Here is a 20,497-nt window from a genome sequence, read left to right as displayed (position 1 = left end):
TGTAGTTCAAGTGGGAGAGCACCAACCTCGAGGAAAAAAGCTAAAGGACAGCATCCAGGCCTCGAGTTCAAGCACCAGCACAAACACACACACACACACACACACACACACACACACACACACGCACGCACTTAATGTGATTACTCTGTAATATAATGAGATTAAGCCTGTGATAGTTAGATGAACATGACATTAAAATAATAGGAGTGGCCTCCAAAAAATTGATGGTAAGAAAGAAAAGAGGACATCCTGAAGTGCCATCTGATCTCTGCCATGGGTTAGCCACCCCAAAGGGAGATACAATACCCAGAAGAGATGGAGATTGCATGTTGTTGTGAGTCATGAGTGAATATATTGTGTTCTGGAATTTGAAGATGGTTTGCGTGACTCAAATACAGAAATGAAACAAGAATATCAAGTGATAGCGTTAGGGAGAGAAATGGGCCAATCATGAGGAACCCTGGTCCTGTCAGCGAGTTTAGATTTCATCCTAAAAGCCAGGAGGCAGCACATTTCTATGTAATGGACTTTTATAACAGGAATGCATAGGTATAATTTTATTTAGGAAACATTATTGTAACTACATTGCAGAAAATGCATCACAGTCAAAACTAGAAACCCATTAGGAAGGCTGTTGGCATTCAGCCAAGTAAAATAGGCACTCCTGGGCAGTAGAGCTAGAGAGAAATTACGAGGCTAAGAATGATCTAGAAGAGCAAATTGACACAACCCAATAACACTCACCAAGTGGTGAAGGGCACGGACTAAAAGAAGGACCCAAAAACATTCTGTCTTGTGTAACTAGATTAGTGAAGCTTCTGTCATGAGACAAGAAACGCAGGATGAAGAACTATTCTGGGGGCTGGGAATATGGCCTAGTGGTAAAGTGCTCGCCTCGTATACACGAAGCCCTGGGTTCGATTCCTCAGCAGCACATATATAGCTGAAAGTGGCGCTGTGGCTCAAGTGGTAGAATGCTAGCCTTGAGCAAAAAAGAAGCCAGGGACAGTGCTCAGGCCCTGAGTCCAAGCCCCACGACTGGCAAAAAACAAAACAACCCCCCCCCCAAAAAAAAGGAACTAGTCTGGAAGTAAGAAAGGAAGTAGGAGAATCATGTTTCTAGAATTTCTTGACATCTTTAATCCTCTGTGATTCTATGAAAAACAAAATTGAAACTCCTTATTTAGATTGTTGAACCAAAGACAAGAGAATGACACTGGCAAAGAACACGAGTGTTAAGAGATGGGTTTCTAGCAATTACTAATTTTCACTGGTTGTTCCCAAGCCTGGCTCACTTAACTAGAAACTGGTTCTAAGTTTCAAAAAAAGGAAGTGTTAATATCATCAGATGCCACAGAGAAGACCAATAAGAGGATGAGGGAAAAGCTCTAGATTAGCTCAGCAGTTTCTCAAAGGGTAGCATCAGCAACATGTGGGAATGTGTGAGGCCTCTCCTCACAACTACTGTATGTGAAACTGGGAAATAGACACTGTCCAGATGTGATGTGTAGGTCCTCCAGTGGTTTGATGTGTCTTCATCGTTGAGACTCACCATCCATGTGAGTCATGCTAGAAGGAGAGACTTCACTGACTTGGCCACATTTCTGGATAACTTCTGCAGTCAAGTTTCTTTGCTATGATAATATAGTGCTCTCGTATTGTGACTCTTAGAGACACTGGTGATGATTTTGTTTTGGTTTTGGATTTTTGTCTTCCTTGATAAACGTACCAGGTAAGATTGCAGAATTAGTTACCAAGTAAAGTTTTGAAGTAGTTACTGAAAGCATCAAGAAAATGTTATATTGAGTTGTGTGTGTTGGTTTAAAAGGTAGGAAGAGCCAGGTGCTAGTGGCTCATGCCTGTAATTCTAGCTACTCAAGAGGCTGAGATCTGATCTGAGGATCATGGTTCAAAGCCAGTCCAGGCAGGAAAATCCATGATACTCTTATCTCCAGTTAAGTACCAGAAAAGCAGAAGTGGTTTTGACTCAAAGAAGTAGAGCACTAGCCTTGAACAAAAGAGCTCAGGGATAATGCCCAGTCCCAGTCCCTGAGTTCAAGCCTCACAACCAACCAAAAAGGAAAAAAAAGGAAATATGACTGTTGTTATAATTATCTAATGCCTGTCAAATAATAACTAATTTTTTAATTGAGGTTAGGTATAATAATCTAGAGAAATTACTTTGTGTAAGTTTTTCCCTCAGTGACAACCAATTAAATGAGATTTTTACCCTGCTTTATTAATAATATGAAACATTCTATTTAGCCTAGCTAGAAGAGGCTCAGCTTACATATGGTAAGTTTATTATATTATCTCCAATGATAAATCTTCTAAATAATGTTAACAAGTAAGCCAAGCCTCGGAGCTTATTCCTGTAATCCTGGTTACTTGAGAAGCAAGAGATTAAAAAAACTATAGGTTAAGGCCACCCTGGACAAAATGTTCATAAGACTTTGTGCTAACCAATGAAAGCTGGGTATAGTGATATATGCCTGCCATCCCAGCTATGCAGGAAGCATAAATAGAACTGTAGCCCAGGCCAGTCCCAGTTATAAACATTCAAAAAAAATAAGTAAAATGGAAATGGCACTATGGCTCAAGTGGTGGCTTACTAGACTACAGCTGAAGAGCTCAGGGACAGCTCCCCCACCCAGAGTTCAAGCCCCATGACTGACAAAAATAATAATAACTAAAGCAAAAATGGGCTCAAGCATAGCAAGCAGAAGGCCCTTAGTTCAACAGCAGTGTGCTTCAAAAGAAATAACATGTATAAATTATAATCCTCTACCAAGTGATCATTATAATGTGACTTTAAAAAGAAAAACTAAATAATTGAAAAGACAAGTGTTGGTGGTCATCTTATTTTACTTTTGCCTTGAGTATTATTAAAAATTGATTCCAAGTTCAAGAAGAATGAAGTATAAACATTATTAGGTGCTACAGAGAAGACAAACTTGTAGATGTGATCAAATTTTAAACAAGGTGCAGGAAATACTAGGACACAAATACATTATTTAAAAGATCTTAACATTTAAATTGTCAGTATTACCAATGGTGATCTGAATTATAAGTTTGAATAACAAAACTTTTATTTTTCCTGAACTTTAAACTGTTATGCAAGGGAGACAAGGGGGCTACAATTTAACATGTTCATCTGAGTGTCCAAGGTTTCTTGATCAAAGTCACTGCTTCCATCATTCTTCCCATCCCATCTGTTTCCTCTCCCCAGACTCATTACCACATATGTACATTGAGTCTATATGTACATTCTTGCTGTATTTGTCCCCTGTGAAAACATTTTTCTATGGAGTTCATAACTCACCTATAGCCTCCTTGTGTGTGAGGGGACAGGGTTAGATAAGTAAGTATATAGGGCAAGGAAGTGTGGGAGCAAAGATAAAATCTGTAGATAGAAAATGTGCCTCCTCTCTTCCAAATGCTTTCATGTTAATGGTTTCCCATTCCTTAGGTCAGAGAAAGCATTTATAGAATTGGAAGACTATATAAGAATTCATATTTTATAGTTCTCTCTTACTTGTACCTACTGATTTTCAGAATGACACCTGGTACCTTCCATTTGATTAATCTTACTCTGGGATTAATGTTTGTTGTATTTTACTGTAGTCATCTCTTTGCCTAACTATAATTAAGCTCATTTATTAATAGGTTATAAAGACTCACCATTCTAAGGAATGTATTTTACTTCAAATCATAGCTACTATACAATCTTCTTAAACTACTCTCTACATCTTAGTTTTGCATTTATTTTTATTTAGAAAGGACTAAAGTACATTATATGCAAGTTAATTTGACATTAATCTCTTAACTCAGTGCATACTCACTAATGGTTTCTATGGCAAATGTAACCATTTTTTGTGCATGGAAAAAATGTGGAAAATGAATACCAGAATTAACATTCCATGTAGGTCATAAGACTTGTATCTTAATTAGGTATTTATTGCCTTTGGCTTTGTATGCCAAGATTCCAAAGCCATAAGCTTTTCTACATACTTTTTGCTAGAGACCTTTCCTTCCCTGCAGTTATCAAAACCTGAACATAGTCTCATCCAGGCGCCAGTGGCTCATGCCTATAATCCTGGCTGTTAAGGAAGCTGAGATCTAAAGACTGCAGTTAGAAGCCAGTCCAGGCAGGAAAGTCCATGAGATTTTTATCTCCAGTTAATCTCCCAAAACCCAAAAGTAGAACTGTGACTCAGTGGTAGAGTGTTAGCCTTGAGCAAAAAGCTTAGAGACAGTCTAGGCCTAGGACCAGCTCACACATACATGCACACACACACGCACCGAAAGAAAAAAAAACAACATATTCTCAATGTAATTAGTCATTAAGGAAATATACAATAAGACTACATTTTTTGTACATATTCCACTGACTAAAATAGAATGTAGAATTGTTGGCAAAGATGTGCAGAAACAGGCCTCATCTAGTGCTGGAGAAGCATAATATGGAGAAGCCGTTTAGGGAAATAGTTAAAAAAAATTAATTTAACAAATTCAGCATATGACCCACTAAGTCTACATAGTCAAAATATACACACAATAGCTTCCTTAACACAAATTTTCTTAGCAGCTTTACTTACAGTACGCCATACTGCAACAACCTGTGTCCACCAGGGAGTGAGTGGAGCTCCATTCACCATGATGCTGTGGGGTGCTACCACTGTACAAAGATGTGACACCCCAGTTCATGCTTAACACAGACAATCCAAAAATCGTGCTGTGTAAAGAAAAGGCAGGCTCTAAAACACCACATACTGGATGACCTCATATGAAAAGTTCAAAACAGACCCATCTACAGAGACAGATGAATGTTGAACAGGAGATGTAAGATGGAACAGGCAAGAGCAGGAAGTGGGCATCTGCCCTCTGAGCTATTCATAGTAAGGCTCCGGAACTATTTAATGGGAATGGCTGCACATTTTGGTAAATTTACAAAAAATAGAATTGTTTATTTAAAAGATGCCTCGCATGTGCAGAAGCTAGATCTAAAATACCCTGGGATATGATAAATTATACAGGACTCCAGGCTTCCACACACAGTGAAACCAAAGGAGGATATTCTTAGGGGAAGAACACAGTACCTGTGATCATATGAAAAAATATTTATCAAAATGGACTCCAGGGGGGCTGGGGATATGGCCTAGTGGCAAGAGTGCCTGCCTCATATACATGAGGCCCTGGGTTCGATTCCCCAGCACCACATATACAGAAAATGGCCAGAAGTGGCGCTGTGGCTCAAGTGGCAGAGTGCTAGCCTTGAGCAAAAAGAAGCCAGGGACAGTGCTCAGGCCCTGAGTCCAAGCCCCAGGACTGGCCAAAAAAACAAAAACAAACAAAATGGACTCCAGGACATGGAAATGAAGTTTTGTTGTTGTTTTTATTTTCTTTTTATCTTGTTTTTTCATTTATGGCTCTTTAGGGGACACAGAAAGGAGGATAAAGGATGAACAAATGGAGGGACAAAGGGTTAAATGCAGCAGTGGTACTCACTAGAAAATGAAGTATACAACTTGTGGATGGGGATGGGATGGGAAAACTGAGAAAGAGGGAAGGGTGACATTGTCCAAAAAGAAATATACTCTTTACCTGGCTTATATAATTGTAACCCCTCTGTACATCACTTTTATAATAACAATAAAAAGATGCCTTAATAAAATTGTAAAGAAATATGTTGTCAAAAACAACTGTCATGTAGCAAAAGGATAATTTATGACCAGGAAGGTCTTTTTTCAAGAAAACAGAAATGATTGTCAGGAAATATGTCAAGTTGATTATTACCTCAATTTAAGAGAAAAAAGGTATAATGATCATATTGGTAGATGTATAAAAAGTAAAAAATATAAAATATGTATATAAAGTAAAATATATATTAGGTAAAATATTAAGTATAAATATAAAACATATACATATAAAGTAATATTGACTTGAATTTTTTCAAATCAATATTACCTCACTTGAATTTAAGTGAGGTAGTTTCTATTTGAAAACATCATTTATTCTATATCCTATTTTCTTAGTAACTCATTATATATACTATTCTTTTGTAGTTTCTAGCAGACATGGAAAACAATGCACTTTTTCGGGATGACATAGAATGTCAGAAACTCATTATGGAAGCAATGAAATATCATTTGCTACCAGAGAGACGACCTATGTTACAGAGTCCTCGGACAAAGCCTAGAAAGTCAACTGTTGGTACTTTATTTGCAGTTGGAGGAATGGACTCAACTAAAGGTATTTAACGATATTTTATTTGGAGGGACTAGGGGCAGGGAATTTTAATAACTTAAATATATGACTTAGCATTCTTTAGAGAAATGGCTGGATGCATGACCAGGGCAGGAGAAGAGCAAGGTGACCCTGGACTGGAACCTGAGTGCTCCAGGAATGGGGGAGACAGGTAAGAGGCCTACAGAGTAGCTTGTAGGCTCACCACTGTCCAAATCTGCAGTGACTGGGGTACCAAAGTAAGCGGTGATAGTCAATGATAATAACTTACTAAATTGGCATTTAACACAAATAAAGAATGAAGATGGTCAAGCTCTTCCTTACAGTTGAGTGCCAACTAATGTGGAAGGAAAGATACGTTTAGGAAAAACTAATCTTTGGCAACCATTAAAATGCAGTCTGAGCATGCTTACTTGGAACATCGGAAATTTGTAATTTTCTAAAATCAGAAACTCTAGAAGCAGCCTTGACACTCACAAACTTCCAGATTTTGGAGCATTTCAGAATATTTGGATATTTGGAATAGGGATGCCCAACCAAGAAAGGAATATTCCAAAATCTGCAGATTTTCATCTGAGACATTTCTGGTCCCAAGTAGTTTGAATAAGGAACATTCATCTTGTAATACCTGATTCAGTCAACAATCATCAATAGAATCTGAAGACTGCTGGGTAAAGGTTTGGGAACAGGATATTTAGTCGCAGAGTATCGCTAGGCACATACTTATTAGTTACAAAGTACAGCAGAGAAAACTGGCGTACAACTGCTTAACCAAAGATTGGGCTAATGTTACCAGTGTTGAGATAAACAGCAGCATGTGTCCTGATAGAATGTACCGTCAATAACTTAGCGGCTCATCTGTGCCTTCTTGCCTAAAATGTACAACCCTAATCATGGAGGCCAGGGGTCTTGTTGAGAATAGTTATACTAAATAGCTTGCCTGTAGTATTAAAAAAAAATTGTCAGTGTCAGCCTAGGTGCCAGTGGCTCATATCTGTAATTGTAGCTAGTTGGGAGGTAGATATGAGATGATCACAGTTTATAGGCTAGCCAGGGCAAAAAGTTGGTGAGATTCCCCAAACCTCATCCAATGGCTGGACACCGTGGCATTGGAGCTGTCATCCTAACTGCAAAAAATGTAGATGGGGGGCTGGGGATCTGGCCTACTGGCAAGAGTGCTTGCCTTGTATGCATGAAGCCCTGGGTTCGATTCCTCAGCACCACATATATTGAAAAGACCAGAAGTGGTGCTGTGGCTCAAGTGGCAGAGCGCTAGCCCTGAGCACTCTGCCAGGGACAGTGCTCAGGCCCTGAGTTCAAGCTCCAGGACTGGCAGAAACAAAAATGTAGATGGGGAAGATGAGTTCCAGGCTAGCCCAAGCAGAAAAGTTCAGAAGACTCCCATCTCAACAGAAAACTGGGCATGATGGTGCCTGCCTGTCATGCCACCTATGGTAGGGAGTATAAATAGGAGAATCATAATCCGATGAGGCCCAGACAACAAGTGAGATCCTATCAAAAAGAGCCAGAGCAAAAAGGGCTGGAAGTATGCCTCAAGTAATAGAGAATCTGTCTACCGAGTATGAGGCTCTCAGTTCAAACCCCAGTGGTCAGAGGAGAAAAAAAAAGAAAAGCCCCTATAGGGGCTGGATTATGGCTCAAGTGGTAGAGCGTCCATCAAACAAGCAAGCTGAGTGTGAAGCTCCTAAATCCAAGCCATAGGTATCGAAGGTTCAGACGTTGTTGGAGATCATAGGAGAAATAATAAGGTATATCAACTATTGTAATGCATTTAAGAAGTGAACCTACAAGCAACTGAGTTGGAGAATTAGAATGGCTATGCTGGTTTGTCTCTAAGGAGGCAAAAGTAGGAACAGAAGACAAGCACACAGTCATTAGTGGTCTTGGTGATGATTTCCTACTCATCCGCATTGTAGGTGCACCTCGTTGTGCGTTTATTTTCCCGGGGCAGTCCTGTCAACCAGTTAATCCACCAGCTCTTAGACAGTAAATGCAGATTCCTTTTTAGTTTTTTCTTTTAAAATTTTATACTACATCTTGTTTAAAGTCTTCTGAATGTATGTGTGCATGTTATTAAAACTGCTTTTTCTCAGTTTAAAAAAAAAACTATTGTACTGCATCATCATGGATTTTCTTTTGCTGTAAAGGATATAATTGAGACAAATGGCAAAATCCAAACAAGGTCTGTAATAGGTAATAGTATTGTAAAATGTTTACTTCCAAATTTTAATGGTTTGGGGGGGCGGTATTTGTTTGTGCTGATCCTGGGGCTTGAACTCAGGGCCTGGGCACTATCACTGAGTCTCTTTACGAGCCATGACGCCACTTCCAGCTTTTTCTGAGTAGTTTATTGGACATAAGAGTCTTACAGATTTTCCTGCCTGGGCTGACTTCAAACCATCATCCTCTTCTGAGTAGAATTACAAATGTGAGCTACTGGTGCCAGGCTTCTATTGTGTTTTTTGTTGTTGTTTTGTTTTGATTCCCTTATTTTTTTTTCTTATTTATTGTCAAAGTGATGTACAGAGAGGTTACAGTTTCATATGTTAGGCATTGGATACATTTCTTGTACTGTTAGTTACCTCCTCCCTCATTCTCCCCTCCCCCTTCCCCTCTCCCCCCATGAGTTGTTCAGTTGGTTTACACCAAACAGTTTTGCAAATATTGCTTTTGTAGTCGTTTTATCCTGTGTCTCTCAACTTTGGTATTCCCTTTCAGTTTCCTAGTTCTAATACCAGTATATACAATTTCCAATGTACTCAGATAAGATAACAGTGATAGTGCAGGTACAACCACAGGAAGGGGATATAAGAGGATCATCAACAATAGAAGCTATGGTTTGTGTTTTTATAAAAGAATTCTTTGTTATGAAGGAGACAAACAAGTATTCGGAGTATAGGATTGTCATTTCTTTAGTTTACTCTTCATTCAGGGGAAAATGCACACATACATAGAAAGCAAATACATAGAAAGCAAACACAGGCATTTAGGAAGTCTTGGCTCAAGGCACCTGTGAATTCTTAGTTTCATCCTTGGAACATTTAATACTTCTAGTGAAAGTAATAGTGCTTACCATACAAAGTACTACTGGCTGTGAGAAGCATTCTGCACAGGATCTCACAGGGTACACTGACTCATCAATACTTTGTATTCCCACTGCTAAGTCTTCATCCAAAGACAGTACCTTTCTGGCCTCCAGCTATCTTTCTACTTCAGCTCTTTCTTATGTTTCATCTTAGCTCCTTTGCTCACTTCTGTTCCAGCCACCATTGGCCTCATTTGTCTATCAATCTATCTTTACCTATCTATCTAATTTTGTGTGGCATTGGGATTTGAACTCAGGCCTCACACATAATAAGGATGTGCTCTACCACTTGAGCCAGGCCTCTAGCCATTTTGCTCTAATTACTTTTCAGATAGGGCTTTGCATTTTTTGCTTGGGTCAGTCTGGAGCATGACCCTCCCAAGTAGCTTATACAAAGTTTATGCCACCACACCCAGATGATTTGTTGAGATGGGTCCCACTAATTTTTTTTTTTTTGTCTAGGCTGGCCTTGAACTTCAGTCTTCCAATCTTCCCTGGCCCATCACTAGCTAGAATTATAGGCATGCCCACCCCCCTCACTGGCGTCTTCATTTAACATGACAAGAATTTTATCACACAGGGCTGGGAATATGGCCTAGTGGCAAGAGTGCTTGCCTCATATATGTGAAGCCCAGGGTTCGATTCCCCAGCACCACATATATAGAAAATGGCTAGAAGTGGCACTGTGTCTCAAGTGGTAGAGTGCTAGCCTTGATCAAAAAGAAGCCAGGGACAGTGCTCAGGCCCTGAGTCCAAGCCCAGGAATGGCAAAAAAAAAAAAAAGGATTTTATCACACATCAGTGATAATGTGTTGATATTATCTATTATTTGGATATTCGACCCCTACTAATGAAGTTCCTTAACAGAAATGACTCACTCATCCAGGTAAGTCAACTTCTTCTCAAATGTCAATTTAGAAGGAGGCTTTCCATGACATTGAATAGCAATTTTGCTTGCCACTTTCTATCCATTGTCTTACTAGTTTCCATCTCTTAATCTGCACTGTTTCTTTACAGACTTCATTATGTCTATATATGGTCTGCCCACCTCTTCCCAACTCAGTAAGCTCCAGAAAAGCCACTGAAATAAAGCCATCACTGATGACCCCCATGTCACTTAATCTAGTCTTCATCTTACTAGAACCTCCAGTAGTATTGGATGCTGCAGGCATACTTGCCTGCTGTAGGCATTCAACCTCTAAACTTTGCTTCTTTCCTCCCTCTCTTGAATGTCCCTTTCCACCTCTTTTGACAGATAACCCTGCTTGATGTGGAATGTGCCAGGAGAATGGTAGGAGAAAAGTTACATACATATAGAGGGACCAGATTGTACAGAGGCTTCCTGGGAAATAGTAAAAGTAGCTTCATTACTGCTAACAAATTATAGTCTTCTATGTATAATTTCATAAAGTAGTCAACAGTAGTGAAATACTTATTTATGTAACTTCTATATTATTATTAAGGAGCAACAAGTATTGAAAAATATGATCTCCGTACAAATATGTGGACTCCTGTAGCAAATATGAATGGGAGGAGGCTACAGTTCGGTGTCGCAGTGTTAGATGACAAACTGTACGTGGTTGGAGGCAGAGACGGACTGAAAACTTTGAATACTGTAGAGTGCTACAACCCCAAAACAAAAACTTGGAGCGTCATGCCTCCTATGTCTACGCATAGACATGGCCTTGGTAAGTGGAACTGTGCAGATTCACTCACAATGACATGGATGAGGCTTCCACAGCATTTTGCCTTCTGTCCAGGCAGGAAAGGCCAGTGTGGCAGCCATGTTGATAGTAGCTCATCATCAAGCATTCCTTCTCAGGCTTCCTGTTATCTAAAACAAAGAAGCAAAGCTCCCTCATCCACCAAACATGCAGCCACCAGCACCAGTGAAAACATGGCCACCTGAGGTATGTAGGGAGTGTGATGGTCTGACATGCCACCTTTTATGTTCGTGCTTGAGTTGGCAATTAGTGTATTCTAGCTGAAGTAGAGTACTTATTTAAAATTTCCAGCTTTGTTGCTTTTCATATATATCCTCTGATTTTTAAGCAGAAGTAAATCGAAAACCCAGAAAAATTTTGAGATAGCACCAAGAATGTAATAGAGATTTTTGTTCTTTTGTTCAGTAAGTTACTGAGCAGACATTGTTAGCGTGGATTTTGTGCCCCCCCCCCTTTGTTCTGTAGGTACACATATCAGAGAGATGCTTTACCCTTAAGGAACTGGTGGTACGTTCTGCAATGCATGGAAGAGAATTTAAGGCCCTCTCTCTTCTTGGCAAAATAGAAATGATTGTTTAATAAGAATTAAGGGTATAGGAATAATAATTAGCTGGGTCTTGAAATGTTGTATATCACCCAGTTTTTGCTGTAGAACAAACACTCCAAGATTTAGAAGCTGGGCAGTTCTTTGGGACCAAGCTGCCTTGGGTGAGCTATGCTACTTTGGATGATCTCTGCTGGGTTTTCATGGTTCTGTGATGGGCAAGTAGGTTGGCTAGATGATCTATGATGCCTAGTTGTTGCTAACAGATTGGAGGCCTTGGCAACAGAGCCAACTCAACCACATGTCTCCAATCAGAGAGCAGGCTAACCCAGTCTTTCCTCACATGGTGGCATCACACCGTTTTGAAACCAGCATGAAGAGGCAATTGTGTCCTAATGCACAAATTTTACTCCTGTTTGTATCATGTTTACTAATATCTCACTGGCCAAAATAAGTCAAATGGGACAGCTCAAAGTGAAAAAGAGAAGATGTAGACTCCTACTCATGAGAGGAACTGTAGAGTCACATTGCAAAAATGCATACAATCAGAGGAAGAATTTGTCATCATATTGTCAGCTCACTGCAGTCTGTGAAAGGTTTAAAACAGTTCCAATAAAGAACTTGATAGGTCATTATAAAAGATGGCCGCAGGCACTGATTGTAATCCTAGCTACTCGGGAGGCTGAGATCTCAGGATCTAGATCCAAGCTAGCTCAGGCAAGAAAGTTGGTGGATACTTCTCTCCAATTAACTGGCAAAAAGCCCAAAGTAGAGATAAAAATGGCTAAAATGGTAGAGCACCAACCTTGAGCAAAAAAGCTTAGGGGCAACACCCAGGCCTTGAGTTCAAGACACACACACACTAGCTTGGAGACAACCAAGGCATAGTTGAGCTCTTTGCCATAGAGTAGTACTGAGCATCAAAGAAGAGGCTACCCAAAGACTGGGTAGCCAAAAAAGAAAATTATTTAGAAATGTAAATTGGTACAGTGGTAGGTACAGCAAAATATTATATGAGCAGGGATTCCACTGAATGTAATTAGGATTCATTGAAAGATTCTCTCCCACCCCTACCCCCTTTCCTTTTGTGTTTGAGGCCTGGCCTCATATGTACTAGGCAAGTACTCTATCATGAGCTACACGCCTCAGCCCTCAGTAAGAAATGACTAAGTTTCACATTTGATAAAGAAGCAAAACCAGAGAATTAGGGCTAAGGTACTAAGAAAAGGAGCCTAAAATGTATATGAAATTTAACAAGGAAAACTATAGGACATTACTCTAGAGTCCATAAAATCAACTTTTACTTAGACACAAAATAGTTGTGTGTTTGTGTTTGCAGTCCTTGAGATTGAACCCAGCACCTTGTGAATGCTAGGCAAGCCTAATTCTACTGAGCTACACCTCCAGCCTGAAAAATATATTTTAAGGATGAGTATAAATTGGGGTTTCATGTAAAATCCAGTGATTGTAATGCAACTGCATGCTTCTCCCTTAATTCTAATTTAGGGCAAATCCTACAGTATATAGAATTTGACTGTTGATCTAGCTGTATTTGAACTAATCAAACCATGCATGGAATATGTTTTAGTTCTAATTTCTGTGTGAAAAGGTATCATTGTACCACAGGAAATTCAAAGGAGGATGATCAGATTATTTTCTCAAAAATTTACAGTTTTTTGGCTGGGGATATGGCCTAGTGGCAAGAGTGCTTGCCTCGTGTACATGAGGCCCTGGGTTCAATTCCCCAGCACCCCATATACAGAAAATGGCCAGAAGTGGCGCTGTGGCTCAAGTGGCATAGTGCTAGCCTTGAGCAAAAAGAAGCCAGGGACAATGCTCAGGCCTTGAGTCCAAACCCCAGGACTGGAAAAAAAAAAAAAATTTACAGTTTTTGTTGCACTTAAAACTGCCTTTATTTTTATTTAAGTATCACTCTGTATCTCTCTTCATATGGGATTTTTATAAAGATTTTATTTAAAAATGGGCTTCTACTGCTAAAATTTATTTTCAGAGTCATTGTTTAAAGGGTAGACTAGATAGAACTTTTTTCTTCTATTCTTTGTACCTATACATCTTTTGTTTATATATACTTATTTTATATACATGCATATAAAATATGTATGGATAGTCTATACAGTGGTAATATATACCAATAAATGTGCATGGTTATTTCATTTTTAGTAAACATACCTTATCTGTAGATTTATTATGTATAATTTTGGCCAACTATGAACAAAATAATTTTTTAATCAAAATTTCAAAAACAAAGAATTTTTAATTCCCTTACATGTATTACACAGCTTAGTTGATGGGAGGGAACTCGCTGCATTATCAACCATGTGTTTAAATCATTGTTTGATCCACTGAGAATTACCCTGCCCTTAATTTTGTGAAAATACAGTGTGCCTCACAAAAGAAAGGTAGAAGTAAATGTGCTTAATTAAAGTAACTAAGTTGAACTTTGAGACAGGCAGACATTTTAGCAGAAGTTTGGGGAGAGGAGTGAGGTTTATGGAGAAAACCAGCCACGCATTCACAGTGCAGCACTGAATTTGCATCCTAAGCACTCTCCAGTTCTCACCAGTGGTGAGCTCTTGGTAGTTCATGTCTGCAGATACCACAGATCTGCCATATTACACATAGGTAGCAGTCAGTGCTCAGTAGGTAACAACTGAGTGAAGGCATTGCTTTGGGTCATATATGAGTGATGAATATTTTCATATGGCCACAATGGACAAATTATAATGTGATTGAATTACAAAGGATTTTTTTTGTCCCTCAAAGTGATATGTATCTGTCTCACTTGGCCATCATCATGTCACAGTCTTCTCAAAACCATCTACTGCCTCTCCATCTCATTGAAAATTGGTTCCTCAGTCCTTCTATGTGCTCCCCCTCAGTCACTGCCCAGCCAAACTGACCACCTTGCTGTACTTCAAACACACTACGCATGCTTCTCGTGTCCGTTGTACATCCTGTTCTCTCTGCCTCATCTCTTCCCCCAGATATCTCAATGTCTGCTCTTAATTGCATCTATGTTTCTACTCAAATGTCATCCTGTCATATACATTTCTCCTGACTTTGTTAATTTGCAAATTCTTTTTAGTTAGCACTTGCCAATACCTAACATATTCCGTGTCTGTTTCCTGACTGAAACATAGGATCGCATTGATCCATGAGGATGCCGCCCTTACCTGTTAGGTTCTCTTGAATACATAGCACTTAGTAGAAACTTTGGTAGATGTTTGCTGAATCATTTAACAAGCAAATCTGGCTTAGCACCCTGATGACGAATCATACAAACAGACTGGTGTCCAGTGTGGCTGCAGTAAATTTGAATTGATAGGAACCAAAGTGCTTCTCAAATATATCTATCTTAAATTCCACTTCTGGAACAATGTTTTAAGTCATGGTAATGTATGTATCTGGTATAGTTAGAAAATAACTTTTCCCTCATGTATCTCAAAATACTGCCTAGGAATCTTTTAAGGGCCCAACTAGCATGCTATTCCATCCCCATCTACCTTCTAAGGACAGCGATACAGAAGCCAAATAGCTCTAGCATACATGTTTGATTGGTTGAGTTTGCATGTTCAGCTGGAATGTGTCATTTGGAAATGGTTCCTGTTTCCTGCCTCCTTGCAGGTGTGGCTGTGTTGGAAGGGCCCATGTATGCAGTGGGCGGGCATGATGGCTGGAGCTACCTGAACACAGTGGAGCGATGGGACCCCCAGGCCCGCCAGTGGAATTTTGTAGCCACTATGTCTACACCCAGGAGCACAGTAGGGGTGGCTGTACTAAGTGGAAAGTAAGAAAATAGTTCAAGCTCCATTGAAATCACAGTAAACCAAATTTATTACTACATGAATACCTTGTTTTGGGAAAGCTTTTAAAACAATCACTTTTTAAGGGTTCTAAATATGATAATATCTCAATTTTAAGTTGGGTTTTGTTTTAATGTGCACATAGCATAAGTTTCTGTTTATTTAATGAGTAAAGAAAATTTATGTCCAATATTAAATTCTGCCATAAACATCTGGTAGTTTATATATGCCTTATGGTGGTATGGTCTTGGCCCACACTGGTGGCTCATGTTTATAATCATAACTACTCAGGAGGCTGAAATCTTAGAATCATGGTACAAAAGGCATTGTGGCAGAAAAGGTCTGCTAAATTCTATCTACAATTAATTGGCAAAATATTGGACTAGAGATTTGACTCAAATGGTAGAGTGCCAGCAGTGAGCAAGAAAGCCAAGTAAGAGCACAAGGCTTTGAGTGTCAAGCCATAGAACCAGCACTAAAAACAAAACAAACCAGTATGTATGTATGTATGTATGAATATATGTGTGTGTGTGTGTGTGTGTGTGTGTGTGTGTGTATATGGTTGTTTAAAAGTAGTGTCGTTTCTGTCAGTGTCTCCCTAAAAGTTCCTTCTATCTTTTCTATGGTTTATCTTGCTTCTCCTTTTTCTTATTTTTGTAAACTAGAATGCCTCTATTTTGTAAACACACTGCCTCTATTCTGATCTAAATAAAGGAGAGTTGCAGGAGGCCTCTCCTCTAGCTCTTGATTACCCAGAGGTTAAATATGAATGGCTTTCAATTTTTCTCTGCTATGAAATGAAGCACTCTGTAGTTGTTAAATACAATTTACTCTGTTTCAGTCCCTTTGTATTAGCATTTCCAGAAAGAGAGAAATCATTTGAAACAGAGACTTAAAATCATTTATTATAAGAAAAGTAAGAGAATATTACTCAAATGTTTTATATTTTATGACCCAAGATCTTGTTCAATTTTTAGCACTATCATAAGGTATATGATAGATAAAAACATTTTTTACATGTAGCAGTTCCCATGTCCCTCCCCTGGCTTGTTTTAAAATTCATTGTTGTATATCTTTACTAACCCGTTAGTAGACGAGCCCACCATCAGAGAATCAGAAAATAAGAAGAAAGAAAAAAATCCAAATAGTCTCTGCTCAACTTTGACCTTTGGGTTTAAAATTTAGACTTTAGCTTTGGGGCTAATATTTGCTTTGTACAATTCTCTTAGCTTTTATTTCTAAAAGAATAACTGCCTTCTTTCACCAAACCTGATCTTCAGTTTGGGTGGGATTTTCATGTACACACAGAGTGACATAATAAGTATGTGTCATTTAGTTGGTAACATATCTTTTCTATCAATGACACATAACTTGACAGTCTGTCTTACCACAGATAACACTTTTTTTTTTTTTTGGCCAGTCCTGGGCCTTGGACTCAGGGCCTGAGCACTGTCCCTGGCTTCTTCCCGCTCAAGGCTAGCACTCTGCCACTTGAGCCACAGCGCCACTTCTGGCCGTTTTCTGTATATGTGGTGCTGGGGAATGGAACCTAGGGCCTCATGTATCCGAGGCAGGCACTCTTGCCACTAGGCTATATCCCCAGCCCCCACAGATAACACTTTAAATGTAGTGAAATACTGTAAGAATAGCCTCCTTGTCTTCAGTACAATAATGGCTATTTCTTATTTCTCATTTCATTTGTTCTTTTAACAGACTTTATGCAGTTGGTGGCCGTGATGGAAGTTCCTGTCTCAAATCGGTAGAATGTTTTGATCCTCACACCAATAAATGGACACCATGTGCACAGATGTCAAAAAGAAGAGGTGGGGTGGGAGTAACGACCTGGAATGGGTTGCTGTATGCTATTGGAGGACACGATGCCCCTGCATCCAACCTCACTTCCAGACTCTCAGACTGTGTGGAGAGGTAATTTACTGTGAAGGAACAAATGTCTCTAATGCATCCAGACACAGCACCTCTGTGGAGGAGCTATCACAAGTAGGCGGGCTCTTTCTGGGTCCTGTGAAGATGGGGTTATAACATTCTGTGCTATAATGAAATGGACCAGTTGTCTCTCCGTCTTCCAGCAGCCTACTGGGGTTCTTCTCTTATATTCCTGCCTGCTTGTTTAAACTTTCCTTTAGGACTAGATACATTGTTTATTAATTTAATCATATGATAAACCTCCTGTGCCTTTTCTTTATTGGACACTTCTGAGAATGTGGCTCAACTGGTAGAGTGCTAGCCTGGAGCAGAAAGATGCCTGGGACTGTGCTCAAGCCCTGAGTTCAAGCCCCAGGACTGGCAAAAAAAAAAAAAGGAAAGAAATGAAACTTGATGAATTCAGACAATTAATTAGGGAATGGCATTTTTAAAAAAGCAAAGGACTTAGAAATATGTATGGACCAATCTGATATTAACTTAAATTTTAAAATAAAGGCTAATAATGCATCTTTACCAAATCATCCAAATTGGCCTCATGAAACTCAACTTAGTGGCAGGTAGAGAGCCTAGTAGCAGTGGAAGTTTAGATGGTAGGTCAGATTCCCGTTTGTTACATTCTATCCAATTCAAGAAATGGAGTTCCGGGGCTGGGGATATGGCCTAGTGGCAAGAGTGCTTGCCTGGTATACATGAGGCCCTAGGTTCGATTCCCCAGCACCACATATACAGAAAATGGCCAGAAGTGGCGCTGTGGCTCAAGTGGCAGAGTGCTAGCCTTGAGCAAGAAGAAGCCAGGGACAGTGCTCAGGCCCTGAGTCCAAGCCCCAGGACTGGCCAAAAAAAAAAAAAAAAAAAGAAATGGAGTTCTAATGGAAGGAGTGAGATCTGACCAAGATAAATCAACATTCACATAAATCAACATTAAACTATAGACTCTTTGTACAATCATTTGAAGAATAAAAAAGTTAAAGAAGTCATTTTCCACGAAGTGTCTGCTCTTAGATGTCTTTGGGCATTCTAATTAGGATGCTTCATAAAAGGACAGTAAGATCAGAAAATGGACAGCTACAGTGATTGTAGGTGCAAAGTATTTTGGAAGAGTTAAATGTTGATTTGCCACATATTCAGCCAGTACGCTAGAAGTCTCAAGGCTGTGTTCAGTCTAATAGTTATGCATCTGAGCCAGGTGCTTGTAGCTCATACCTGTAATCCTAGCTACTCAGGAGGCTGAAATTTGAGGGTTGCGGTTTGAAGCCAGCATGGGCAAGAAAGTCTGTGAGACTCATCCCCATTTAACCACCAGAAAACCAGACATGGACCTGTGGCACAAAGTGGCAAAGGACTACCTTGAGCAAAAGAGCTCAGGCCCTGAGCTTAAGCCCCACAACCAACCAAAAAACAAAGAGCTCTAATTTGCTAAATGAGTATGTGTTCAGGAAATAATGATTGTTTTTCTCTAAAAGATGTTCAACTGTATTTTATCAAAAATAGCATATACAAGACAGAAGAGGGCTGGGAATATGGCCTAGTGGCAAGAGTGCTTGCCTCATACACATGAAGCCCTGGGTTCAATTACTCAGCACCACATATATAGAAAACGGCCAGAAGTGGCATTTGGCTCAAGTGGCAGAGTGCTAGCCTTGAGCAAAAAGAAGCCAGGGACAGTGCTCAGGCCCTGAGTTCAAGGCCTAGGACTGGCAAAAAAAAAAAAAAAGAAGTACAAATATTTTGACAGTGTTTGGCTCTAATTCTAAAACTTTCTTTCAGATATGATCCCAAAACTGACATGTGGACCGCCGTGGCATCTATGAGCATCAGCAGAGATGCAGTGGGAGTATGTTTGCTTGGTGATAAGTTGTATGCCGTTGGGGGCTATGACGGGCAGACGTACCTTAACACCGTGGAGGCCTACGACCCCCAGACAAATGAGTGGACCCAGGTATGGTGCTTCCTTTACTACCGTCTTCACTCACTTTGGTAAAGAAATGCTTCTTAACTACATCAAGTATCAATGTCATAAATAAGATAAAAGTCTCCTTTTGATTAAATCTGGGAGGTGGAAGAGATAAATAGAGGCCTTGAGTTCCACAGGATTTCTTTAGACACTATGTGGTTACTTAGTGCCAGCCTCCCACCTTAGCAAAAGTAGATGTGAATGACAGGCACAGAGCCTAAAGAGAGGTATTGGTGAGATGTATTTGGCTTGAATCCTTCCAATACTTTATGCTGAATCACTCAATCAAAATCAGTGGTCTTTAGCCACATGGCTATTTTGTCTGTGTGCCATCTGTATCACTAAAACTGTGTCTGAAAATAAATGTTGTGATGTTCTCACAATAGACAAGGGGGTATTTATGTAAGGGCTGAAATGAGATTACAAAGTCTGAAGCCAATACCCAGCCCCCTAGTACCCTTAACCCTAAGCAGAAGGTGACTTTACTATATTTAGCAGATTCTCTAAAGCTGTACTTCTTAGCTGATTTTCATGGCATTGTCACTGTTGCTAATAACAGTTAAGCCAATAGTTTGACTTAAATGATTTAGATGTTAATACTTCTACCATACTATAAATACTATGGTTTTAAAATAGGAGATATAGCACAATTAAGTGAGATAGCAAAGAAAATTCTCTTAAAATGGAGGACCAATCTGTTTTTAAAATCTCATGGTAGGGGGGCTGGGGATATAGCCTAGTGGCAAGAGTGCCTGCCTCAGATACACGAGGCCCTAGGTTCGATTCCCCAGCACCACATATACAGAAAACGGCCAGAAGCGGCGCTGTGGCTCAGGTGGCGGAGTGCTAGCCTTGAGCGGGAAGAAGCCAGGGACAGTGCTCAGGCCCTGAGTCCAAGGCCCAGGACTGGCCAAAAAAAAAAAAAAATCTCATGGTAGGTAGTCAGACTACCTTTTGGTATTGTGGATTTTATTGTTTCATAATACTTTCTTAATACCCTAGTGAATATTGAAAAACATACTTTCAACTGGGCACTGGCTCATGCTACTAATGAGGCTGAGATTTCAAGATTATGGTTCAAAGCCAGCCATGGCAGCAAAGTCTGTGAGACTCTTATTTCCAGTTAACTACTAAAAAAGTCAAAAGTGAATCTAT

At 39.7% G+C, this 20,497-nt stretch overlaps 1 protein-coding gene across 8 annotated transcripts in view; it reads left to right on the top strand.

Annotated features, from left to right (window-relative positions):
* Klhl5 (kelch like family member 5) overlaps window positions 1-20,497 on the top strand; it is a 67,117-nt gene that overhangs the window by 43,226 nt on the left and 3,394 nt on the right. For all 8 annotated transcript variants that reach the window (XM_048364779.1, XM_048364777.1, XM_048364775.1 and 5 more), the window contains 5 exons: window positions 6,066-6,252; window positions 10,816-11,040; window positions 15,266-15,428; window positions 17,158-17,370; window positions 19,156-19,327. In XM_048364779.1, the coding sequence (XP_048220736.1) occupies window positions 6,066-6,252; window positions 10,816-11,040; window positions 15,266-15,428; window positions 17,158-17,370; window positions 19,156-19,327 (960 nt within the window). The remainder of the gene's footprint in view (window positions 1-6,065; window positions 6,253-10,815; window positions 11,041-15,265; window positions 15,429-17,157; window positions 17,371-19,155; window positions 19,328-20,497) is intronic.

The sequence above is a fragment of the Perognathus longimembris genome, chromosome 16 (assembly GCF_023159225.1).
Source record: "Perognathus longimembris pacificus isolate PPM17 chromosome 16, ASM2315922v1, whole genome shotgun sequence".
NCBI classification, from domain to species: domain Eukaryota; kingdom Metazoa; phylum Chordata; class Mammalia; order Rodentia; family Heteromyidae; genus Perognathus; species Perognathus longimembris.
This window is presented reverse-complemented; position numbering and strand designations above follow the sequence as displayed.